General features: G+C 40.2%; 1 protein-coding gene across 2 annotated transcripts in view; it reads right to left on the bottom strand.

Annotated features, from left to right (window-relative positions):
- Window positions 1-1,522: 1,522 nt before the first annotated feature.
- The window catches only part of MALRD1 (MAM and LDL receptor class A domain containing 1), a 349,934-nt gene continuing 324,214 nt past the window's right edge, over window positions 1,523-27,242 (bottom strand). For both annotated transcript variants that reach the window (XM_054992174.1, XM_054992175.1), the window contains exons 33-37: window positions 19,200-19,282; window positions 19,006-19,102; window positions 8,249-8,312; window positions 4,408-4,473; window positions 1,523-1,858 (exon numbers count right to left, since the gene is read on the bottom strand). In XM_054992174.1, coding sequence (XP_054848149.1) covers window positions 1,757-1,858; window positions 4,408-4,473; window positions 8,249-8,312; window positions 19,006-19,102; window positions 19,200-19,282 — 412 coding nt within the window. In that variant the 3' untranslated portion in view covers window positions 1,523-1,756. The remainder of the gene's footprint in view (window positions 1,859-4,407; window positions 4,474-8,248; window positions 8,313-19,005; window positions 19,103-19,199; window positions 19,283-27,242) is intronic.

Raw genomic sequence — 27,242 nt, 5'->3', positions numbered from 1 at the left:
GGGGGAGGGAGAACCCAACCACTGGGAGGCGTCTTGCTATATGCAGACACACGTTCACCCTAATTTGAGAGCACAGATGCTTATTAGTTTGGAATAGACCAGTCATGTTATGTGTCAACACCACCATGTGCAACGGCACCTCCACAAATAATGTTGCTAACATTGGCACTGGACACCTTGTTGTCATCTTGTTATTGAAGGGCTCATTGTATCAACCTTGCTAAAAATGGTCTTTCTTAGATATAGTCGGTTTGTTTTGAAGGAGTTTGCTGCTACTGGACTATCAAACACAAGGCAGTTGTCATTTTGGAAATATAAATGCATCTTTTGTTCTTTGTGCAATAAATGTATTGAACAATCATTGCAGGACTGAAGAGTTGAAAGCATCTATTATAGTTCTTTTAAAAATGCTATCTAAATGCAAAATCTAGAGAAGATTTTAGGTAAAAGTTCCACCTTGGTACAGAGATAGTCCAAAGACTGACAGGTTTCATTTCCTGTGACTAGAAACGGCAATAAAAATAGCACATTAAAAAATTCATTCAATTTTTGCATTATATCAAACAGCTATATAGGTATCTATTTTAAGTTGGATGTATTCTTTATGAGTTTGTGGGGGGGGGGGGCAGCATCCAACCATAAAATGGGTTACTCAGGTTTTGTAAGTACACTTGAAACTGTGCAATTCAGCTTCTGGTCATGCTGTGGAAGATGTTCCATTTTCTGCCCATAACTCTTTACTAAAAGTTGCCTAAGAATGGAGAATAGTTGAACACTGTTATGGATTGTGCAGAATTTAAATGTTGGGTAGGTCCAGTCATTCAGAATTTAACTGAGCTATGAAATCATACGTTGAACCTTACTCCATATTCTGTTTCTCTTATGAAGCTACCAGTGTTAATTCAGGGAAGCTCTTTGCACTGCTGGATCATGTGGCCAATGAAGTCATGTTTGGTTTCATGAAGAGCTATGTGGATCTTACTAAAGTAGATAGGAGTTATTTCTTTCATGCATGCAATACAGCAAGTTGAACACATGACGGTGCTTTATTCTGAGCCATTGATCTGTCAAGGTCAGTATAGTTTACTCTTACTAACAGTGGCTCTCCAAGGTTTCAGACTGAAATCTTTCACCTACCACCTGATCCTCTTAACTGGGATTGAACTTGGGACCTTCTGCAAGTCAATTAGGTGTTCTACCACTGAACCACAGCTCCTTTCCAGTCAGAAAATATGTCACATTTCTTACTTACCCTCAGGACCAGTATTCCAACCCACGAGCATTTCTATTACAATAATTTTGATTGCTTGGATTATACTGAAGACTGTCTTTTGTGCCTGTACTTTGGAGCAATAACACAACCTTTGAAATTTTCCTAGGGTTTAAATTATGGACATTTTTGAGTCATCATTTTTCAATAATTGCAGTAAAATTAGAATGCCAAGAAAACCCAATTCCTGCTTTTGATTAATTTAAAAATTTTCTTTATTAACACACTGGAATTTGAACTCTTCAAACATGCCATGAATTCAAAAGTAAAGTTACCAAGACTGTTGGTTGCCAACATAAATATCATGTAAGACTGTACTTTCCCATGTGGGTGGATGCTATTTTGAATGAAGTGTTATTTGGAGAACATAATTATTCTAATATGGCAATCATTTCACTTTCATTCATGTTACTAATGCAATGCTAATTTTTTAAATCTGAAACAGAAAAAATATCTTGTCAGATGAAGTTGCATTAAGCATTTGTCCTATTTTGCGTCCGTTTTCATTGAAATTTCCACATTTTCAGTATATGTGCCATACAGAGGATTGGCAAAGGATGTGGCCATTGTGTCATTACTGTGAAAAAGCTAGAGGGAAAAAATCAAAAAGTTATTTCAAAACCAAGTACTAAACTGAACCTGAATGAACAACTGATTTTGTCAATTCCAAAGGCACTCACAAGGTCCCATGGCACAACTCTGCTTGTACTATACTGCTTGTAGTGCTTAGAACCCTAGTCAGTACTCTGTGAGATAGCTCAGTTTTACAGATGCCACCGGCCCCAAACTCACCTGGGCCAGTGTTTGCGGGCCCGCATGGCCGGGGGAAGGAAGCAGGAGCGGTTTCTCGCCGGCCCTGCAAAGATGCGCGTCCTGGCGTAGTGCTGGGAGGCGCGGTTTGAATTTTCCCAGCTGGCCAATTAGGACAGTCAGCTGGGAGTTTATAGGGTGGGAGCTGTTGCTCCACCTGAGTGAGAATGTTTTCACTCAGGTCCTCCCACCATCTATAAAAGGGCCAGCCAAGGCTTCTCCAGTCAGTTCTGGAACAGTGATCCCCACCCACCCTCCATGTGAATTGAGTCATGGGGTTTATGTTGTGAGTTGTATCAGTTAGTATGGTTGTTAAGATAGGTATGATTGTTGCACAGCAGTTTATAAGTGCACAGGTTCATGGTGGGTTTGATGCATTGTTTGTATTTTACACAGTATTTTGCTCAATTCATTTATCACAACTTTAGGTGGGTGGTTTGGGCGTTGGGCACCAATCCCTTGGGGGGGGGGACAGGGCCTGTGTGCACTGTTTCCCCATAGATGGGGATCCCCATAAGGGGCCTTGGACCAGGCTTGGCAGTGGGAAGCCCAGCTCAGGGGGCTGACAGAGCAAGGAAGTTTGGCAAGTTAGCAAAGGTTATAATTTTTATCTGCTGTAATTCATCAGAATTCATGACTTTACTCCAGAGTAATATGCAAGCTATTTTTTTAAATAATCACTTATGTAAAATAGAGTCACCACACTTACATTTTTAAACATGCAACAAGAATCCTTTAATGATACTTTCTAATCTGAACACGTGCACAGGTAACTGAAGATTGAATGGTCCAGTATGAGATGATTTTAGAATGCTTCAGGAAAACAGGTGAATTTGTACCTAGAAGTTCCTAAAGCGATTGCTGCCCATTTACATGAGCTGTTCAGATCAACATGGGAGACAGGATAATCATGGCCCCAAACAGTAGCTTGGCCCTGCTCTGCTAAACACTTGCTTCCTCAGTCATTCCCTGTTCATGTGCCACATGACTGTTTTCTCTTCTATCAATAAGACTGTATAGTTCTCAGCAGGTTATACAATATTTTTACAATGTTCCCCATCCTGAGCAGCTGTGAGGCCCCCGCACACACATGGAAAGTGCAGATGCAAAGGCAGTTTCATTCACTGTAATGCAGAATGTCTAACACTGAAATCAATGCAGTGTGGGGGAGGGATCATATAGACTGTAAGTGTTGATGCTCTGTGATATCCATATAGCTGAATTAGGCTTCTGAATTTATACTTTATACCAAGTAAACAGTCCAGCTAATCTGGTTTACACATATAGTTCTGCATCATAATGGCTAAACCCTGAGTAAGATTATTGATTTGGTAGTGGAGGGGGTTGGGTTCCTACAGAGGTGTGGAAGGAAAAGCACACTGTGTACATTTACTTATGGAAAGAGGAGATGAATATCAACCCCCAGGCATTGCGCTCTGTGCTTCCCGTCATTCCATACAGTTTCTCAAGTGACAGCCTTGCTGATAAGCATTCGCTTGCTGTGTAATGCTGAGAGATGGCGTGATGCTGTGTTGCACGGCTGAACAGAACATCCTGTGGTGAAGCTCATGGAGCTGGGTTGCCAGGCTGCTTGTGGGGAAATTTATGGAGCAGGAAACAAACAAGTATCGTCTCTGAATTTTGTAGAATTCTGAAATGTATTTCTGATTACCAAACATTTGCATCTATGACAAGGGGATTTCATTACTAGTTGTCTGATTTAAAGCCATGGTGTTTAAACCACTTGCTGCAACAGTTAGTAACCTGAGGAATGCAGGGGACATAATGACACAAAACTGGTGTTGGTGTCAGTCTTTGTGCATAGATTTGGAACAAATTTTGATAGGGCAGCCAAATATGATGCAGCTAAGCAGTGTCTTGAACCACTGCAGTTACCATAACATTCTCTGCTTGCTGAGTCACCAGATTGGTTCCACTGACCACAAGTCGTCTACATTATTATTAAGAATTGGAAATTTAGCTGTGTGTGATGGTTCCTGGTTCCCAGTCTTGGTATCCATGTCAACCCACCTCCCTTCTATTCCCATCTCATCCCAGTAAGTTCTGAGCACAGAACAGGGTAGGGGGAACAGCAGCAGGGTCAAAGACTGGGCTTGGAGTACCAAGGAGCTGCATTAATCAGTATTATTGCAGCTGTAGATGAATGTAAGCAAAACCTTTGCCTTTGGACAGAAATTACCTTTTAAAAGAATTAGCTTCTGTCTCAGAAAAAAGAAAGAACAGAATCCTTTTTAACCACCCATTTCAGGGTGCATGATTTTTTTTCCCAGAAAACATTTTTTTAAAATCAAACTATTCATACATACCCCCTGCTGTGCCTGCCATGGAGAAACACTGATCTGAACTCCCAGTGAGCCAGCATACTGCGCAGACTACAAAAGAGATGTACATTAGCTTCAGGGCAACCTTTTCAACAGTGAACAAAAACAACACTAATATTGCCAACTCTATTAATCCTCAGGTAAGAAACAAACAAACAAACAAACAAAAAAGCACATGAATTATCCCTAGGGAATCTAATGGCCTTAGGGAAACGGCTGTAAAGCTGTCACAGGTCATGGCTTCTTAAAGTCACAGATCACTAAAATCATCAATGAAATTTGCTGGTCTTAAATGAAAAAAATCAGAATAATTTAAGAGGTCAGCAGTGGAGTGTATGCTTTGTATGCAGGGCTCCCATATTCAATTCCTGGTGTCTCCAAGTGAAGGATTTTGTAGGCCACAGTTGTGGAAGGGCTGTTGGTCAGGCACAGAAACAGACCTTTGATGTTGAGGGGCATAAAAGGGCACTGAAGTGGGCAGGGTGGCTGGATCCCCACCATCAGGGAGGTCACAACTAATGGGCAACAGGGCCAGCTTCCTTGGGCTGCATGCCAGAAGGGCCTAACTGTCCCCAGCACCACTGCCCTGACAGAGGGGGGCAGCTGGCTAGGCGCACTGTTCATTTGCCCCATCCCATCTGGAGCTTGGGCAGCCAGTTTCTGGAGGTGGCAGCGGCTCCTCCCCACCTCATGAGGCAAGGGCCACTTCTTGGTTGGACCTTGGTGGCAGGAGGTTGGCATGGCAGGGCCAGCAGGGATTCTAGGGCCCTGTCCTGAATTTTTGCCCAGAATCACTAAGACTACCCCTGCCCATCATTCCAAATCCTGATACTTACTGGGTGAGGCCTGACAATGTCATGAGTAGTGATCCAGTGTGAGAACCAGGGTGGTATAGTGAATAGAGTGTCAGAGTAGGATCTTGGAGACTTGAGTTTGACCCCCTGCTCTGCCATGGAAGCTTTCTGGGTGGACCTTGGGCCAATCACACACTCTCAACCTAGCCTACCTCATGGGGTTGTTGTGGTGATAAAATAGAGGAGAGGAGAGCAACGCAAGCTGCTTTGGGCACCCATTGGAGAGAGAGGCTGGGTATAAGTGAATTAAATAAACAATAATCCAGTAATGTCATGGAGTGGCACCAAGTGATATCACACCAAATAGATGTAATAATAGTAGTACTTCCACACACTGGCAGGCGTGGACTATATGGTATTTGTAACATGATTTTGAAGAGATGAACTGTTTACCAGAGTTAAAAGATATCTATATATCATGGAAATTAGCTATATGGTGTCTTTCACCTGTTAGAGCAGGTTATTGCCTCCCATTTTAATGTATGTGTGCAGTACCATAAGAAGGCAGGCACAGAAGTCAGAAGAAGCCATTGTGTGTGTGTGGGCTATCAGTTCAGTTTGCCAGCCTGAGGCCCTTAGGTTGAGCCCCCAAACCTGAATCAAGGCCAAAGCCTTACAACTCTGGGTGTCTGGTGAGAGGGAACTACCATAAGCCAACTTGAAACAGCAGAAACCATAGTAACTCTGATGTGCTGGAACGTTACATTATTAATTTAAATTATACTCGAAATTAAGAAACAGATGCCCAAGAATTCCGGCTCAGTGTTCTCAAATCAATAGCGTGACACTGTGCAATGTAGCCTTATTTGACTAAATCATATTTTTACTAGAAACATATAGCCACAATCTTGTCAGTAGTGGTAATGTTTCATCGAATGATATGAGAGACCTCTAAAAAGTTGGAGGAATGATGTCAAAACGCATGTAAAAACATGTAATTGAATTCCTTTTCGAAAGGAGCCATCTGAGAGCTAAACCACATGAGATGAATTACACGAAGATGCTCAAGTGAAGGGAGACGCAATGTGAGCCAAGAAGCATAGTTTGAATTTCACCTCTCTCTACAGAGCTGTCTAGATCACTCCTCAGAAAGTTTGTTAATTTCACCTCTCTACAGAATTGGCAAAGATTGTTCTTCAGAGGCTTTGTTAATTTCCTCTTTGCCTCACCAAAGGCTCTGTCAATTATTAATAAACCCTATGAGGAAGGATAGTTGCCGCTCTGTAGAGAGATGAAATCAACAAACCTTCTGAAGAGCGATCTAGCTGGCTCTGTAGAGAGAGGTGAAATTCAAACTATGCTTCTTGGCTAACATTGTGTCTCCCTTCATGTGAGCTTCCTTGTATAATTCATTTCATGTGGTTTAGTTCTAAGAAGAGATTTTCTTTAAAAAAAACACTAAAGCTAAGAATTTAGAGGGGGCATGGCTTATTTCTCAAGGGACATTGCCCTCATATGGCCCACGTAAGTACAGGTCTGCATGGTTTTTCCATTCTGCTAATGAATAAACAACTTCATGGATTTATTTTAACTAATCTTTGAGTGGGAAGCGAAAACGGGGAAGACAAAAGATGCAATATATCCAATGAAGCACTTTTGTAAACTCAACTTGTGAATGAGTTTGTGAACAAACCTCATCTGAGGTTAGATGGAAAGGATCTTTTCATTAAAGCAAGTAGTGACATGCCATTCTTAATTTAAGAGCTGAGAAAATCTCATTGTATATTCATGAAAACATAAAGACATTTTATTATGTTACAACAATTTTACACTGTAGTACTGATTAGAGTAAGACAGAGGAGATCCAGTGGGCTTCATTTTTTTCTTTAAAGCCAAATAGTTATGCCTCTTTGATTAGCTTCTTTTAATACATTGAGTTAATAGTTATTGTAAGTCAATTACAAAGTAATTGTAAGTCTGCTCAGTCAGGACTATCATAGAGATTTAACAAAGAGGAGAATTTTGGGGCCATAAGGCTCATTTACTTTTTATGAAACATGAAAGCTATGTGTACAAAATACATTCACAATCCTATTTATTTGCAGTATTTTTATAGAACTAATAGTCTTTAACTTGGTATCAGCAAATAAGATATTTAAAAAAAACCCCTCAAACCAGAGAGAAAATTTTCAATGAAATTTTGTTATGTCAGTTTTATAATTGTGCACTTTGCTAGCAAATTGATAATATTAATAATATATACTGCCCTTCAGGATAACTTAATGCCCACTCAGAGCAAGTTACAAAGTATGTTATTATTATTCACACAACCATCACCCTGTGAGGTGGGTGGGGCTGAGAGAGCTCCTAGAAGCTGTGACTGACCCAAGGTCACCCAGCTGGCTTCAAGTGGAGGAGAGGGGAATCAAACCCAGTTCTCCAGGTTAGAGTCCCGCACTCTTAACCACTATACCAAACTGTCTTAAGGGCAATGATACTACACATACAGTGTTTTTATGTTTCAAGACATTCAGAGAAGTTGCAGGAGCATAATAGCAGTGGCCTGAACTAGTACTTTGTGACTGCCACCCCTACACTGTACAACTTTTATTCATTACAAAAGTGGTGTACATAGACAACCTGCACAAGCCCTGTGGAAATGAACAGAAGCTTCTCAGCAGCAGTGCCTGGCAGACAGCAACAATTATTTCTAGAAAACAACTTGTGCAAAGTTGAGACCGGCAATTCATACTGGTTATTTCGCAGATTTAGCAGCATTCATAATAAATTAAACTGTGGCTGGAAAGATATCCTTAACTTTGAATTGCCTTCAGTGGAGTTTACTAGCATGTCGAGACAAGAGTGTATTGTAATAGAAATCTTTCCTATTTCTTTGCAATGGTTGTATTTTTTGTTTAAATACATTCACAATGGGAGTCTCTCACCTCTTTCAATGGGTAATATACTTGAGAAACAATTGCAGCTTTATTTCACCCACTTTCAGAAGCATACAAGAAGCTATTTCCACCTACCTTAACACTGTGAGCCTCATATAATGGGTTGGCAAAGGCAACATTCGAGAGTTTTTCAGGTTTCCTTTAAAAGACACAATGTCAAAGGGTTTTACATATTAAAAATGCTTCAGGATAAAAACAGAAGTGAATCCAACAGGGGGAAAGGGATGAAAATAAATTCTAATGATAGTGACATCCTTGTTATTAAAATTATGCCACTGGAAATCTAATAGAAAAAGCAGGGATAATAACACAAACAGGACCCCCAAGGACTTGCTTAGGGGCATCACATTTTCCCCTCCCTCACTATTTTGTCTTTCCCTTCTCTGAAATCCCTCACATCTTCCCCTTTTCTCATCTCTTTCTCCCCTTTTCATCCACCAGACAATGAACCTTAATCTGCCCTCTTGTTTTTAGCATTTCCTCCTTCGCTCTCCCTGGCAGCTTCTCTCCAGGAAAACTCTGGCCAAGTTGTGCAGTGCCATTCGCACAACTAAAGAGACCCTGTTCCTTAATGAACCCATATGTCCTATTCAGAGTTACATCTTTCTAAGTCCCTTGGAGTAAATGAGTTTAAAAGGGTGCAACTCTCCAGAGGTTCGTGCCAACAATAGCTCAGCTGCTTAACAGGCTTCTTTAAAATATCAGGAAAGGACGAAGTCTGGGACTCTTCAATCTAGAAAAAAGATGGCCAAGGGGAAACAACATAGATCTATAAAACTATGCCTGGATTGGAGAAAGCAGATAGAGGAGCTTTTTCTCCCTTTCTCATAAAAATAGAGCTTGTGTTCTTATGCCTTTAATGCTCAGAGTTATTATTGTTACTTTTGTGTTATCAAAGGCAGTAGCAGACTCTTCTCTTGGAAAGGTAATGATCCCTGAATAAAAAAATCAAATATGTTTAGAAGTGGCCTGCCTGCTGAACTTCGTGGTTCTGACAAATAGATGTTGAGTCAAAGTCACTTTAGAGATTTAATTATATAGTTAGAATTCTAAAGCCACATATTCCGAAACTGGCCCACTGACCTCATGAGGCCTTCAATCTGCAGAGCAAGGCCCAATTGACTTCACTGTCAATAGTAATGAAGCCGTGATCTCAGTATTTCACCTGCACAACCCAGTCATAAACAATCACTGTTGCAAGGACTTCGCTAGTAATACCTTTTGGCACATCAGATTACCCACTGCAGCCAGCTACAATATGAAGTCAAAGTAAACCCACTGAGCCCTTCTACTTTTGATAGGAATTTATCTTATTCCATGCTTATGTTTCATATACTATGTGGTAGCAGTCCATCATCACCAACATGATCCATCCAAGAGCCACAATGACCCTGACTGTTTTTCACATTGAAAATTCTCCCAGTGGATCAGCCAGCAAAGTTACAAGCTGCTTTTAAAAAGTTCTAGAAGACTCTTCTTCCATGACTTATAGAATAGCAGCTTGGACTAATCTCTAAAAATTTCCTGTTTTCTGACATGACAGAGACATTACCTTTATTGGAAATGATAGCTCATGGTCAGCGTAATGAGCAGTCTAGCCTAAGGAGTATGAAGTTGTGTCGCTGCTTTAGAGCAAAGGGTAAACTAACCCACAGCTCACAAGTTGTCCAAAATAATCAGAAAACAAGCCAGAAAATTATACTAATTCCTATTATTATACTTTGTATATGGAAGGAAAACAGACTAAGTTCCAAAAGAATAAAAGTAGGGATTAGTTGAGACTCTTTTTTCCCCAAAAAATGCCAGCAGCCTGCATTTCTAGAGAAAACAAATATTTAGACTTTAGACAGTATTTATTCTTGTAACATTAAAAAAAAAACACTGCTGGGAGAAGTATAAGTTGGATCCCCAAACCAGATGAAGCAGATAATTGTTTTTTTTCCTAAACTTACCACTTAACATTGCAGAAACTAATAATTATGTAATAGACATTCTCCAGCAGTACTCTCCATACTTATCAAGAAGGAGGAAAGCTGTATTGATCACAAATGCTTATATTTAATCAAGGGCCACTGAGTAGCATCCTGAATTCCTGATGCATTTTTAATGTAGCCACCACTGCCTGAGAGCTGTTTTTCTTTGTGGTTTTGCAATGTATTTGAATGATACAACCATTGGGGAAAGAGCCAATTTCATAAAGGAGGGGGGTGTTGCCCAGTCAACAATCCCATGTGACTGTGGTTATGTCTGACTCCAGTACCCCAGACTGGCAGTTTTCTGCACAATCAGCTTCTGATAGTGCATGCCAGGATCTCTTATAGTTTATGCTCCACTTCCAAGTTTCCAGATGCTTTACAGTTTTAGTATGACTGATATGAACTGATGTTTCAAGTTGTCTTACTTTCCCAACATTGTCCCACCTCATTCATTCATTCATTCATTCATTCATTCATTCATCCATCCATCCATCCATCCATCCATCCATCCATTTTTATGCCTCCTTTCCACCCAGTTTAGGATCCTCAAGGCAGCAAACAACTGTAAATTAAAACAAGCTTTTAAAATAAGTAATATAAAAACAGAAAAACATGTATACAGTTAAATGCATTCACATTTAAAACACTTATACGAGCAAGGGAGGGGGCATCAGTGAGGGGATGCCAGATGAAACAGGTAGGTCTTCATCCACTGGTGGAAGTCAATGGTAAGAGTGGGAGAGGCATTTCATAATACTGGTGCCATGACCAAGAAGGCCCTGTCTTGGTTCACCACCCATCAAGCCTAAAAATAAAGTCCCCTCCCAAAGAACATCCCCCAAAGATTACCACAATCATTTGGTAGGTCCATATGGGAATAGAAGGTGCTCCCATCACTATTAGAATATGGCTGTATTGTTCGTAGAGATGGGAATGAACAGCAATACGAACTAAAAACCCCCACGAACAGCCCAATCTGCTGTTCGCAATCAAGCTGTTTGTGAGTCCCCATTCTAAACGAACAGGAGGTCATTGCAAGCCTTGTTCATATCTGTTCGTTGCTGTTCATCAAGCCAGACAGTCTGGCACCTGCAATCAATTCCCATGGCAACTCAGGCAGGGATTGTCTGAACTCTGTCTGAACTCCTGCTGTTGCCCTGGAAACTCCAATCTAAGCCCAATTTAGCTTGATAGGCAGGTCTTCCTTCCAAGTGTGGACTGGAGCTCCAAATTTGTTACAAGAGGGAAAGAGCAGGGGGGAGGGGGGCTCCCAGCTCTGGCTTTCAGGGAGAGATAGCTGCTGTTAGAGAGACAAGGTGAGTGCATTGAAGCTTGAATTTTCTTTGTGTGTAGTGGGATAGGGATCTACCCCTTCAAGTTCCAGGGCTGCTGCCAGGCTCTGGGGCCAAGCTATTATTTATTATTGGTACATTTCCTGCTGCCTGCTCAGGTAGGGTTTCTGGGAGTGGTGCAGTCGGGATCTTGATGGCTGGAGGAGAGCCTGCTGGCCCCCACGAACAACGAACATGTTCGTGACAGGATCATGTTCGTCAGTGTTCATTGTTCATTGTTCATGGATGGCAACGAACAACAAACACCATGTTCGTTTTTTTCTGTTTGTGCCCATGTCTAATTGTTAGCAGTTAGACCCCTACCATGCTAAAAGGGCAGTTTATGAATGTAATATCATAAACCCATTCCTCTTATGTCATAAGCACATGGCCCTTCCTAGCCCAGCCCAGCTGGAGCATGGAAATCTACCAAAAGCTGAATCAGGCAGCTGGCTAGCTGACCCCCGTCCCCCCCCACACACACACTGGAATGTGACACATACTTAAGAACAATGAGATCTCCTAAGAACTCTTGGCTAATCTTGTCAATGGTCTGCTTCTCTTCTTCGATTTACCGACCCTAATCAGAGCTATTAAGTTAACCTGATAGTTTTCCCCATCCAGCAACTGCTGGGTCATCAAGCCCCATTTACACCTTTTGTCTACCTCAGGTAGAGCCACTAAGTCTCTCCTAACTTATTGTCCAAACCTCCAAACCAGCCATCAAGCCATTATCTTTGAGACAAAATGTCAGTTTTCCCCCAAGACATGTTGTGCCCTATAATTAGCCTCCCTAGCCAAGTGCTATTTGTGTGTATTCTGGACCTATACATGCACCCTCAGATATGCCCGAATCCTCTCTTCTCCCTGCCTTGAAATGCTGCTTGTTTTTGCTGCTTTCCCCCTCTCCAGGACTAGTAAATATCACCCTACCCTGAACTGCTCTCCCACATTCCTTCCTGTTTTCTCAGTTAGCCCTGTATGTATGCTGTGTTTTTTTTTTGTGCTTGCTTGCTTGCCTTTTATGTCTCTTTAATAAAGCAGCCTTTCCTATTGAACATCCACCTGCTATTTGAGAGTTCTCTAAGGGAATAATCCTGGTATATGTAGGTGGAGAATCCTCACACTGTCTCCTTAATGCTAATTCTCCCAACTAATTAAGGGAACCTCCTATTTGAGTAACAGTATGATGGATATATTCAATATTTATTAGAATAGGGGGAAACCCTTCTGCACAATTTTGGGAGGAGAAAGTATACAACTGCAAATAGGAAACATGAGAAAATTAATGCTTGGGCACTGAGTGTCAAATATATCATGCAGTTTTATAATACAGGACAAGAATGCTACAGGGAACAAATACTTATTTAAATAATGTATATACCTGGAATTATTATTATTATTTATATGGGACAACTCTGGATTCTGCAATTATATCCTTGGAATGAATTCAGACTCTGCACAATACAATGTAAAACAGCATAGTTTCAGTTGCTTACTTGAATGAGCAACAATGAAAGTCTGAATATTTATTCCCCCTTGTTACTTTTTATGTCTTCTGCAAAGGTAGTGACTAGTGAGTGGTATATAGATCGGTGATGTCTCTTGTGTGGATAGAATGTGGATTCTTCCTCTCACGATAGACCTGGAAGTGGCAATGGAATGAATAAATCATGCACACGTTTTGCCACAAATTTAAGTAAACATTTAAAACTCCCTGTAGTCACTACGTTCCAAAGAACAGACTGTGAATACTAGAGATGTGGAGATGCAATGCATTCAGGGATGGAACAGCCATTCATTTAAATAGAGGAGTTGGTACATGGATGTGCTCTCTCTCTCTCTCTCTCTCTCTCTCTCTCTCTCTCTCTCTCTCTCTCAGAACAGGGATGCTGTCTGCACAAGTGACCTACTTGCACCTTGAATTATAGACCCATCTTTGCACTAGGGTGAGTACTGTATGATACCATTGACCTAAACCTGATCATCTTCATGAGCAAAAACGATCTTGAAAAGGAACAAATGCTCGCCAGCCCATTGAGATTAACCTGACTTTCAAATACATATTTTTAAAGAGATATCAAAGGTTCTTTAAATATAATTGAAGCTCTTCTTCACCAACACACAGTCCTAATGCACAAAAGTATGGAAAAAACCAACCAACCCTGAAACCTATTTATTCTGTTCTCCTGATGACACAAGGTTCAAGATGGCCTCCTCAAGTAAAAGTCAAGTGATTAAAAAAAAAAATGGATCAGAATTTCTCCACAGTATATCTCTTGGTTGATTAGGCTCTTAATATACTGCCAGGACTACTTAGTTCTGTACTTCATTTCCTCCTTAGCCACTTGCTTCCCCCTTGTATTGCTTATAATGTGGCCTTTATGCCTCTCATCATTGTCTTGTCCGCCTCCATCTCAGGGGACAAATGACTTTGTTGTTTTCCTCTGAATAGCAAAGGACTGTTTCACTCCATTTCTTTCTGTTCAGTCACCTGCATGCAATATTACAGTTACAGCATGTTTTTTTACAGGGGGAATGCAAAGCGGGAATTAATCCAAGCTTTCTTCTTGCTATATGGCAATGAGGCTTTGCTGGTTAGGGAAAAACCATTCTAAAGAGGCCATTAAAGGGTAACATCTAGATGATAAAGCAGACTACTTAGGAAGAAGGTTTATCTTTCAATGTTCTCACACAGTATGCATTGGATCACACCTATTTCCTGCTTCCCAGATCTCCTTAAGGATCTTTTTACAGAACCTGTTTAGCAGGTAGTTGGTATCTGCCTGAAGCTATATTGATATGCCCCCTAAGGAAATTTTGGGTACTGCCCTTCTTTCTCCCAGTCTACAGAATCATGGCATCTAAAGGGAGGCACAAAATATGTCCTTTCCTACTTCTTTTTCTTTTTATTATCATTATGAGTCTTCTAGTTTCTCTCGTTTTTGTTCTTGGCATTTCTCAGCAATTTATTTGCTTTGTGCAATTTACACATGATACACAATTCATATGTAATTAATACAAAAATAATAAAATTTTGTCAATCCAATAGGGAAAAAATGGTGGAAAAAAACTTAAAATGGCAAAACCAGAAAAAAAGTGGAGCTTCAGAATCCAGTAGAATCATTGTGAGCTTAAACATATGTGCTTAACAATATGGCTAGCATACACAAGTTCATATCTGAGTATGTAGAGGCCAGGCAATGCACGACTTACAAAGTTGCTGCTTTCCTTCAGTATAGCAAACTACTGCAGACTTGCAGATGAAAAACCTCCTGCAGCTGGACTGGGTTCTCTGGATTGATTTATCAGACAGGCATAACATGCTTTTAAAAAATTGGCTCATTAGATCCATGGCCATTGGCTTTAATGAATCAATATCGTTAAGTCTGATAAAATACCTTTGCTTTGCCTTCTTTTAGTTTAACCTCTAGATAAAATGAAAGCTGGGTGGACATAAATTTTCTCCTGCTACACGCCAATCAGCTAAAAGTCATTATTGGGCTTTACCCTCATTCAATCAAGAGGACAGCCGCCAGTGAAAGAGGAAAACAGCTGCCACCTGCCAGCTATTTCCTAGTTCTATTTTCTAAACCTCTGGAGTTTAAACATCATCAATATGCAAAGCCTTCGTGTTCTAATAGTTTGGGGAATTCTGTGCAAAACATTTCACACTGTGCTAACTGGAAGCAATGGAATTATTCTTATATCTGTCTTTCATTGAAGCAATGATACATCCTTCTGCCAAACCAGGGGACTGGCTGTTGCTGAGGTACAGCATTCCATTCTAGTACAAGTCCCGCTCAAGCAAAGGACATTTCCAGATGATTGTGTATAGTCTCGATATTTCATACACAAAACGACCAACATAGACAGCTTTGCTGGAAGCTATAGTCTTGCATGCTTTACAAAATTATTTTGCATTATCAAGGGAAAATTCGCACAAAATGGAACACTATTGTAATATAGCCACTCATGCTCTCATCTGACAATTAAAAACAGGATCCTTCTAAACACATGCTTAAGGTTCTCAAGTTTCTAAGTTTACTTTGCTTTTATAATGGTGTTTCATTCTAAAGAAATGTATTTGTACTGGCTCACCCAGTACATTTACAAAACTGGTTCTCAAATGCTGATATGGGGGCAGGCTGTGCATCCCACTATGGGAAAAGAGAGGGTTCTACTTCAGGTATTTCAAAGAACTGGAACTCCCAAACAAGATGCAACCTCCAAATATCTTTTGGAGTACAAGCACAGTGCCAAGAGTTCGGTGACCTAGCACTAGAGTAAGCAGATGCTTTTTTTGACTGCCTGACATCTTTTAAAGGCTAGCATCCAACCAGGTTTTTTTGCTCAGTCTTTCTTAACTCTCATCCTTACTACAATCCCTGTCCACGTGGCCTTTGCCCATGCAGGTTCTATGAGCCCAAGCACAGGCAGGGAACCTCTCCTTTTTTTCACTAGCAGAAAAGTTGTTTGGATCCAACCCATTGTTACCAAATGTATATGGGATGGGAAGTATATGAAACAAGTAGCACAAGGTTCTGGAGGCTTAGGAATATGTAGGTTTCATATAAAATAACAACTGTACTACAACACCACAAAGGAATGTCTGGTTAACACTTAGGAGCATGCAGCAATTAAATTAATAGGAGTTCTTCTCTGTTCTTTTATGGTCAGGTTTTGTTGGTGGGTGACCTTTAAGGATTTTTTTTGGTGGGGGGACTGTTTTAGTTGGTCTCTTACTTTTATATTGCAAGTGTTTATTCTGTCAGCAGCTCTAGTTTTCATTGTTAAAGAAAACATTGCAGTATAAATAAATATCCCCAAGTAAAGAGGATTCATACTCTCTTAGAGGATAGAACCCACTGCACGCCAAGAATACTTGAAAGTGTATACAGATATTTCAAAGGGAAAGAAGCTGTTGAACAAGGCTCATTTCTTCTTTTCTAATTTTATTTATTTAACCCGAGGTAAACTCTGCTGTTGTTATGCATGAAATCCATTCTTGAATGCTACAAGGATGGTATTAAACTACTATGCAGTCTCACAGTGGATATTTACACCTTTCCCACAAATATCTGCATTGGCTATGCACTGGATAGCTGCATATCCAAGTTGCTTCTTGTTGTAAGGTGCAATGTTCAGGTATAAAAGTTATTCCACTGGCCACTTTTCCTCCAAGAGGTTTAACAGTTGTGGATGACTTAAAAAAACCACTTTACATTAACAGATTTCCTCAACAGCAAATTACATATAAAGTAGAACTGGAGAACGGACACAACCTTTTTTTAATGCATTTGGAATCCAGAGCTAACTCTTGAAGTTAATTTCTCAAGGTCAGATTCTACTCCTGGGTGCATATCAGTTCTGTGTTCATCAGCCAGTTGCCTTAAGCTGTTGGAGCAGTATCATCTGCATAGATTTGTTGTGGGTTTCTCTGTTACAAATTTTGCTGAGTTAGACATTGTTCAGAGATATCAGAGAAACCTCAAAAGAAACCATTTCTGCTTCCATTAAACAGCTAATCCAACTCATCCGCAGTTTACATTTTGACAACATGGCTGGCCCTTATGTGATCTTTATAGCAAGTATCTTCCTGGGTGATTTGGATTCCTTGTATAAAATCCTTTCCTTGACAGGCAATATTGCCTAAAGAAAGCTATTGCCTAGTGTACCAGCAAAATATCATGGAAATAAGCTGTGGACAGAGACACCCTAATATTGTTGTCTGCACTGCATCCTATAATTCTAAAAGGTTTTTGCACATATTTTTATTATATGTGTTATCCAATTGTCAGGCCTAAGACTTCACTTGTGTTGTGAAGGTAACACAGTTTTTGAGTCTGAAACATTCAATATTTTTTACTTCTCCTAGACAGTGTATTCTTGAATATTGAGACAGCTGTGGAATGTGCTTGTACAAGTTCAGGGGCACCACCTAGATAGGATTTGTGATATAATTAGTGACAAGAAGCAGCATTTCTCATCCCCAAATGAAAAATATTATGAATTGTTTTGATTTGTTTTATTAATTTGAAAACTGCACTCTTTATAAACAATACTGTTTTTGTACAACAGTGTTTGTCCTACATAAAAAGATTGGATGGCCAATCTCCACCCTCAAGCCCTCTTCCCACTTCTTACATGTAAAGAAAAAGGGATTTTGGCTTATCTGTCAAAGGGTGAAATGCAATTGGTTGTGCAGAAAGGCTCTAAGTTTATCAATGCATGAATAAAAGGGATGAGGTTCAAAAGGAGAACTGGAGTCACTGAGAGAGCCTGATCCATAGTTCTGTGGAATTTACCTTTTGGGGCAGATAATCATTCCTTACCCAATAATAATCATACTCTACCCAAACAGGTATGCGTGTGCATGCGAGCACACACACACACACAACTAGATGCTAAATACTCTGTGTATGTATGTGTGTGGTTTACCAATCTACAGGTAGGACCTGGAGATTTCCCAAAATCACAAAATTACAACTTATCTTGAGACAAAGAGATCAGTTACCGAAAAGAAAATGGGTACTATCCTCAGTACCTATAGGATACACTTTCCTATTGCTTATCCTGAAGGATCTCAAAATAGCGATAGAAATAAGTGATAAAAAACAATATACAATAAACAAGCACTAAATAACCACCAAAAACTAAATTGTAACCACCAACAGTCATTTAGACCCATTCTGAATTAGATATTATTATTATGAGACTCTTGGCTCCTATAGACCAGTAATTTCTGCAGTAAAGGGCAACACCTGTTAGGTCTTAGGCAAAGGACTTCCCTAGTCCTGCTATTTAATCTATTTTGCTTGGAGGTTCTGAATCTGGGCATATATGAATGGGTATTTAAAAGGAGAGCCTTTGCACTGCTACTGAGCTATGGGACCTCTCACAGACAACTGGGACTTTCATAATGACTACCTGGTAAGATAGCAACATGTAGACCCAAAACAGCATGCATCACTACAGCTTTATACACCACACTTCACTTATCCTTATGAACATAAAAGCATAACTCTAGCCATGGGAATATCTAGCATGGGGAAGAGAGTTTTATGAGCAAAAGAGGTTAATTTTTAAATTTTGTTTTGCACTTTAATGTGTATGTACACACACACACTCCTGTTCTTGAAAGTCCACAGAGCTCCCTGAAGTATCAATGGAAACTGGTATGAATTAGAATACTAATTTGCTCTTCAGAGATTTTGCAAAAAGCTCTACTTCCCCTATGCAAATAAATTTTAAGCAGCATTTAAACGAGGAATGTTGAATCTGAATGAATACGGAGTTCTACCATTTCATCAAAAACAGACATTGCACTGAGGCAGTTAAATTGCAACTTCCTCCCCCTCTGGTCGTTTAATGTCATCTCGGCTCAAAAAAAGTTTTGGTTGCTCTTGTTAATAAGCAGCCAAAGGTGAGATGTAAAAGTCAAAACAAGAAAATGGGCAAGATCCCCCATGCTTTGTTCCATACTGGGATCTGATTTCGATACACAATGAAATGCTTCACTTACATTCTTGGCAATTTCCTCTTTGAAAGGATGCACAAAACAGTGACTGCAATTTCAATCAACAGCAAGGCTAATCCAATGCTCAGCCCAGTCCAAATATCTGCAGACACAAGCAAGTGAATGAGATAAATAAGCAAACAAACAGAGCCCACTAAATCTCCTGAAGTTACTTTATTGATTTGTTCAAATGAACCCACCATTTTTTAGGAGACCAGAAGATGGGGTCAAAGGAGGCTTAACTTTTATGTGGCAACGGTTTCCTCTCCATTCTTTTCCACATCTGAGGACAAAGAAAAATTTTTAAGGGAAATTATGAAATGAACATTGTAAATATCATCCTATATTCATATAAGAGAACCCCAGATCAGATCTTGGAGCCAGATATGACTGGGAGGATTATATTGAGTTTATACGGTTGCAGCCAGTAAACAAGATTTTGCAGACTTCCAGGCATGGAGAGAGGCAAGACTGTCTCCCTCGGCCCATTGCCCTCATTGCTCCCCATGCTCCTGGCTGGCTCCCCTGCAAGCCATTCTGTCTCCTGCTGCTGCCTCATCCTGTCTTGTGCCAGCCTCAAGCCAGTCTTTGTGCTCCAGAGCTTGCCTCAGAGTCAGTGAAATTTTGAGCCACCTAATGGCCACTTCTTTGCAGCTTGAACTCCTGTTCTCCCATTGCTCCTCCACCCTGCCCTGAGCTGAACTCCAGTCTAAAGAACCCTTGAAGCCACTGATTTGCAGCTCACATTGCTGCCCTCTCACTGCTTCTCCACTGTTCCCTGAGCTGAGCTTCAGTCCAAAGAGCCCCTCAAGCTGATGCTGGCTTTTCCAGCAAGCCCCACACCCCACCTCCCTTCCTTCAGCTTGGGATTCTCTGGTTTGACACTGGGATACTCTGGTTTTACATTGGTTACCTTGCAGTAGTTTGGTTCTGTTGGGCGTTGTTGTTTCAGCTTGCATTAAGAGTGGGACTCACACGGGGACTGGGGTTTGGCCAGAGGTTACTTTTACTCAAGGAAAGCCTTGGAAATGTGTTCCCCATAGGAAACAATAGAGAGTGGCTGAGGACTCCTTGTTCAGGGTCCCAAAGACTTGGACCCCAGGATCTAATCTTCTTGAAACTTGGGGGGGGGGAACTCTTTTGTGGACAGGAAGGAGTAGGTTCCCTGCAAATTTGGTGCAGTTTACTTGAAAATGCCCCACAACGCCCCAGACAGTTTCCCCTATAGGGAATAATGGCCGGATAAATTCAGGATTCTTTAATCTTGCCAAATCAAATTAGAGAATCTGAACTAGGTTTCAGGAATAACATTTTTTTTTGTATCCCTGAAACTCAGTTCCAGATCAAACAAATTTGGGGGTGGGGTGCACACCCCTTTTTGTATATTGTCATGCTTTTCAGTGGGTAGTTAATTATTCATTTTTTTATTTTATGCCACTTACATGCCATATAACGTCATTTGTACACCATTTATACATGACATTGATATGGAAGTGATGCTAAAATAATATTGAAAATGTATTCATTGTAACTGAAAACAGTGTGTCAGAAGAAAAACTAGTGCAAAAATGGGTCTGTCAACGGAGAAATGAAATTGAAATGGGGATCTTGGAATGGAACCTGCCAGTTTCCAAAATTTGGTGTCATTTCTAAATAATATAACAGAGATAGAGAAAGTGAACATCTTCACGGTTTACAAGGTGGCAGATTTGTTCAGAATCAAGCATAAAAGTAAAGCATACATCAAAGATAAATGTGATGGTCTAGAAAGCAGCACATATTAGAACCTACAGCCCATCTGCAAAGAGCAATGACACCACAGAGCTGCACCAATACTTGACTAAGTATCTGAAGAAGGGAGCTTTGACTCTTGAAAGCTCATACCCTGGGAATCTAGTTGGTCTTTAAGGTGCTAAAAGATATGAATCTTGCTCTTGCTCTGCAGACCAACATGGCTGTCCACCTGAAAAAGACTAAGTCAAGTCATCATCTTGCTGCCATACTTGGGATTAAAATAAGAAACATTTCTTGCAGGTGGGAAGAATAGTTGTGTGAAGTATGAAAAATAATTTTGTTCTTCTGGCTTTGGTTTTTTACTCCAAACTTTCCAGTTTACAAGGGTTAGCAAGATGATGGGAGGGAAAAGAACAGATTTTGAATCCTGACAGTTTTAGTTTGAGGATTTCAATTTTTGATTTTGTTTCTCCATTATGAGTCTTTCCTTTCACATTAGTTTCTATTTTGGAGTTTAAAACATCCTTGTCACTTTTCAATAAAGAAATTTCCGAGCTACTTTTAGAAATAGTCCTTCCTGATTACTAGTGTAACATCACAACAACATTGGCTGCCATGATATTATGTCAGCACAGCAGTAAAGTCAGAGATATGGTGACCATTTAGATGTTAGCTGAGAGGTTAAATGATGTCCTTTGGGGTGGAAAACTTGACAACGTGATATTTCGCGTTTTCCCCGGCATGATCCGAAATGTGGCGTGACGTCCCAGGTGCAGGTCACTATATTATAAATATAGTGGAAACGGCCACTATATTTATAAACAAGTACTCACTAGGACAAAAGGTATTGGATCCAGTGCAAAATGTCCAATTACTTTAAAGTTCTTGAGCAAGTACAAATACAACAAAAAGACTGCAGTAGCTGCATGCAGTAAATCAGATTTACTATATCCCCACTTGCATTTCTGCTTGCATAAGATCTTGTGCAACCAATCATAGGGATTCAGAAAGTGAACCTAGCAGCTTCTTCATTCTAAGAATGGCTCTCTGTGGTACAACATGGGAGATTGTTGCACAAGATTTTGTGTGTGTATATGACCAAACTCAATAGGAGTAGAAGATGTTGCACAAGATCTTGTTCAATCCTTTCCACAAACCAAACTGCAAAATAGATTTCTTTTTCTGTTTGCACATCACTGGATCCATTATCTCTTGTGCACACACTGAATTCAATCAACACCTCTGCAGGAGTTAAAGTTAAAGCTGCCGTATGTAAAATAGTTACTCTTCAGGAACCCAGAGCGACATAAATAGTTCTTCCTGTCTCCATGATGGTATTCCCTGGTCCAACCCATGGACACAGCTGCAGTGCAGCAGGATGAGGTGCTCGCCCCTCTGGCACCTTTTCAAGTGCCAAAAGGGACCCTCTACAGCAGTTTTAGCATTTTAAAAGGCACATATGGGGACCATCTCATACCTTCAAGCTGTGGGTATGATCAGGAAGGATCAAGGCTTGAACATGGCACTGGCATTCATGGGCTGGACCTGAGGATGCCATCATGTCTAGTCTGGCCCTGTGCAGTGTTTTGAACCCAGGTCTCAAAAGTCCTACTCTGACACCCCTACATGAAGCCTACCTCTGGCCTATAGTGGGTGGTGCTGAGCAAAGACAATCTTTTATAAAGTCTCAAACCAGGTCAGGATTGACATAAATAGAGAGCATTGTAAGGAGCCAGGAAGGAAAGGACATGGTTTTCTAGTTTCTTTGCAAAATAATTTAAGAATTAAGGACCACTATTTCTTCAGGTTGTTTTATTTCTCTATGAAAGACAGATTTTATTGCAATGCCTGTGTAATGGATGTACAGCTACATGTATTAAATGGTACAGGATTCCACTACTATATATTTTCCCAGAAGGAAGATTATCAGAAAGAGGAAAAATGTGGACGCACAGATTAAAGATGAAGAAAGCACGGGTGGTGTTGGGCCGGGGGGGAGGGGAAGAGTAGCAACCTCCTGAAAGCTGGAAACTGGCAAGAGAAGTAAGAAAATGGGATCTCAAGAGATTGGGTGGAACAGTAATGAAATCAGGGAAAAAATTACAGAGTGAGCTGAAAGGGAGAGAAAAACAACAGTAAAAAAGGCAGATCTTTGATTCTCTGTTCACAGGACAAAAAAAAAAAACATTGTTACATACTGTTAAGGATAAGTGTTCCCGATAGATATCAGATTTGTGGATATCATCACTAAATGTGCAAACATATAACCAGGAACTGGATATCCAAAATGCTAGGTTTGCATTTTCATGCATTTTGGATCTAGACCATGAAGCCTAATTAAGTCAATCACAGTTAACATGCATGTGATCTATGATTATAATTCCTGTTGGCAAAAATCACACATCTACCTTTGCAAATAAATGCCGCAAACCAGGAATGTGGAGATATCCATGGAACTGAGATATCCTTGGAATTAAAGGTAGAGGTTTCACATATCTCTGTTTGGAACCTGGGACGTGATATCTGTCTCATAATAGCAGCTAGCTGTCCAGCATAAAGCAAGCCAAGCCGCCTATACAACAAAGCTACCTGGTCAAAGAGTACTCGTTTGCCGCAATCAAATAGTTAGCCTCTCTGTAGCTGTAAATTTTTTTTGCTGCTGGGGAATCATGGTTTCTCATCAACACTTTAGACAGTAAGTACCCCTTTGCAGCAACATTTGATGAGGAATGGTCAACAATTATGGCTTGTAATGTAAATTTTCTCTGTTCATAATACTCGTTTTTGTTATGAATCAGGCTGTCTTGCTCTATTCATAATTAACCACAAGCCATTCTGGGAGGTGGCATCTTGCTTTTGCACCTGCTCTGTTGACATTCATTAGACCAGGCAGCTGAGACTATAGGAAGTTTTGGCGCATGCTCAGAACTTAATGACTTCAACCCTTTACTCTGTTCTTTATTCCTGATAGCTGAAATTGACTCAAGGTCGTTTAAATGGCTTGGTAATTTACCAAGGAATGGCTGGGCTTCATGGGCAATCCAGCAATTTAATCATCATACTCAAAGTATTGTGCAGTTGCTTAGGCAACTCTGTGCAACTAGCCTACCTCTGTGCAACATTTCTCAACTAGCCTTGTGACAGCATCCATGCAACCAAGTATTATTTGCTGATTTAGAACTTTTTACGAAAAAGGATTTCCCCCGCCCCCTGATCGTTCTTAGAGGAAGCTCACAATGGGAAGCCCAAATGTGATTCAGATGGGGTTGAAGGGTTCTCCACTCACTAATAAACAAAACGTTTTAGTAGACAGGTCAACAATGACTGTTTTTCTATGTTTGTAATAGCTGGGCTGTATTTAACAACTTTTTAAACCAGGAAGGAAAATGAGAAACATTCTGTCTTCCAAGTTCCATCTGTTATCAGGCTCAGTGTGCTAGGTAGCATCCTCCTGATAGTGCACAAAGACTTTTCATGGAACTAATCAAGTATGTCCTCTCTGCGGAATTTGTTAATTCTCTACTAGGAAAGGAAGGAAGAGACTCCTTAATAAGCTTCCCTGCCAGGCTCCAATTTATTTTGACACAGGCAATGTCAGAAGTTACCAAGTACATTTCTTAGGCCACACATCCCTAGCATTTCCACATTAAATACAAGCAATTAATTCTCCCAGACTAATGGCTTCATCATAACTATCAGTAGCACATTGGGTAAGTGTGCTTTATTTTAAAAATACCATCTATTTCTAAATTGAAACAGAGAAAAATCCATTATAAGACACACCCTTTTCCTGATGGTGTATGTCAGACAAAATAACAGAGTGCCTTTGTTGTGGTCTAGATCCTTATATATTCAACTGTCTTACTATTAGCTTGAGAAGGAACAGTAAGCCCTGTAAGAGGTACAGATGAGGAAGTTAGTGTGGCCTTTACTCGTCTAGTCAAAAGCAGGAGAATGAGCTCCAGCATCTCACAAGTCTGGTGACTGCGTGAAAACCTGGATATGGACAGATTTCTTGGATATTATAAGCCTGCTGTATCAAGAACCAGATAAAGCTTTGCATTTGGAGACTCTGCACATGTATCCCCTTCAGACATTGACAAGGAAAGTAGGTATTTAAAGTACAAAAGAGATTTATAATATTACACTGACTAGGCCCAACAACAAGCCATCTCCATAAGGTATATTTTGCCATGTTTTGCCTGGGAATGTTTGAAATATTAATTTCAAGATATACAAATCCCTATAACCCACAAAGCACATTTTCATAATTAAATGTGACAAATGAATACATTTTTGTTATCATATAGTGCCTCATCTGCAAACGCTAAGATATAACAACATCAGCGTTTGATTTCTATACTGCCCTTCAGGACAACTTAATGGCACACTCACAGCGGTTTGCAAAGTGTGTTATTAATAACTTATTATTATCCTCACTCTGCGAGGTGGGTGGGGCAGAGAGAGCTCCAGAATCTGTGACTGGCCCAAGGTCACCCAGCTGGCTTCAAGTGGAGGAGTGGGGAATCAAACCTGGTTCTCCAGATTAGAGTCCTGCTACTGTTAACCACTACACCAAACTGAAGAATATAAAATAATTTTAAAGTTCAGTACAAGGCAACAAATCTGTGATTGATTTACAGGCAAGGCGGGCTATATAACTGTATTAGCAGCAGGAATGAATACAAGCGACACTAAGTGCTTACCATGAAAACTACTAGATAAACGTGTGCTAATCAGTCTCTCTTGGGGATGATCCATGGATGGTAACACCACTTTAGAGCCCAATGCGGGCCATTTAAAAATGCTTCATGGACCCAATCAATTGGGCCCACGCTGTGGCAGGATCAGGCACTATTGTTCCCCTTTGTCCCCCACCAACTGTTTTGGCAGTTGAAAAAGCATGGAGGGGGGGACCACAAGAGCACCTGATCCACCACACTCTGGGGCCGATCAGGACCTCACAGCATTTCTATATGGTCCACGTTTGGCTCTAAAATGGTGACTGCATCCCTAGGTCATCCCTGAGGATGCCATAACATCTAGTTGTGCTTTCAGTCTAACCTACCAATTGTTCTGAGAATAAACAGAGAAGGGAGAATCATGTTCCTCACGGCACCACTAGTTCCATAGCTGAGACATAGATCCAGTGTTTAGAGTCATGGTTTGGGTATATGTTAAAGTTTAACTAGTCAGATGACTGATCTACCCTTAATTTGCTTTCAGTAATTAGCTCCAAAGGCTAAACTAACCATGGTGCTTTTCTTTGGTAGGTATAATCCTACCATTCCTCATTTCACAGTTTATTGTTTCCCTCCATTTCTGTGCTGTTGCATTTTTTCATTGTTCATACTCCGCTCATCTGAAAGAAAGGCTGTTTTTGTGTCTCTCACATGAGCCGTTAAGAAAAAGAGATGTCTGTTTCACAAACAAGTGTATAATCATATTAGGGGCATCGTCATATATCCGGAGTCATCTTACTTTCAGTTAAACATGGGTACATAAAATCTTAAATTAGTGAGCATGGACAAGTGATACGTGACTGTTGGAGTTCATCTGGGGAAAATAAAAACAAACTCAGTGAGGCAGCCACCCACCCACAAAATCCTTGTCAGCTGGGTCTTCTTTAAAAACAGATTTTACATGTAATTTATCAGCACTACAAACCCTGTCTCAGATGATCCATTGCCAAAGCCTTGTATCTTGTTTGTGTTTTTAGGTGTAAGATGTCACAGTTATTTATTTATTGCTTTACTTAGAAGTACAGCTTACAGTTTCCTGGGTTTTTCAACTTAATTGAAATCAGCTGAGTTACAAATAAGAGTTGCAATAATAAACTTTCCCCATAAGCATAGCTCTATTAACTGCAAAATAACAAGAAAGCAATGATTGTTTAGACACTTTGGTCATATCTGTATTGTAGCATGCTCGAAAGCAGAAACTGACCGTTCATCCCCATCAAAGAATCCCATGTAGCTGCTGTTTACTTTGGAATATCTTTCTCATGAACCAATCTGCTAAACCATGATAAAAGTGAACTGTCAGTTATTTTACAGGGCTGAACAATGATGGCATTTCATTGTATGTATTATGCCCCACATTTTCTCAAAAGAAACCGATGATAAAATTCAGTACCTTTCTCTCTCTCTCTTTTTAAAAAAAATCTCAATGTAGTGTTCTTATCAGCTGAAATAGCCTGCTTCAACTAGAGCTTGCCTATGCAGGACATTACTCCTGCCAGGTAGATTGCAGTACATACTGGAGACAATAAATCATTGTGTCATTTCCCAAGCAAACGTAAATTCATCTACTCGCACAGATGGCATTAAACAATCATGCCTAATGTTGCATTTTACAATGTACAAGATAGGTGCAGGAGGGCACTACACATTCCAGCCATAATTGTGATAAGTCTTTCCTTCTCAGATTTTCATTCTACATTTTAAATGGATGGCAAAATTGAAGCACAAAAGAATGATTCCTTTTAAAGTTTCCTCCTTACATAAAAA

Source organism: Eublepharis macularius, chromosome 11, assembly GCF_028583425.1.
Source record: "Eublepharis macularius isolate TG4126 chromosome 11, MPM_Emac_v1.0, whole genome shotgun sequence".
NCBI classification, from domain to species: Eukaryota; Metazoa; Chordata; class Lepidosauria; order Squamata; family Eublepharidae; genus Eublepharis; species Eublepharis macularius.
This window is presented reverse-complemented; position numbering and strand designations above follow the sequence as displayed.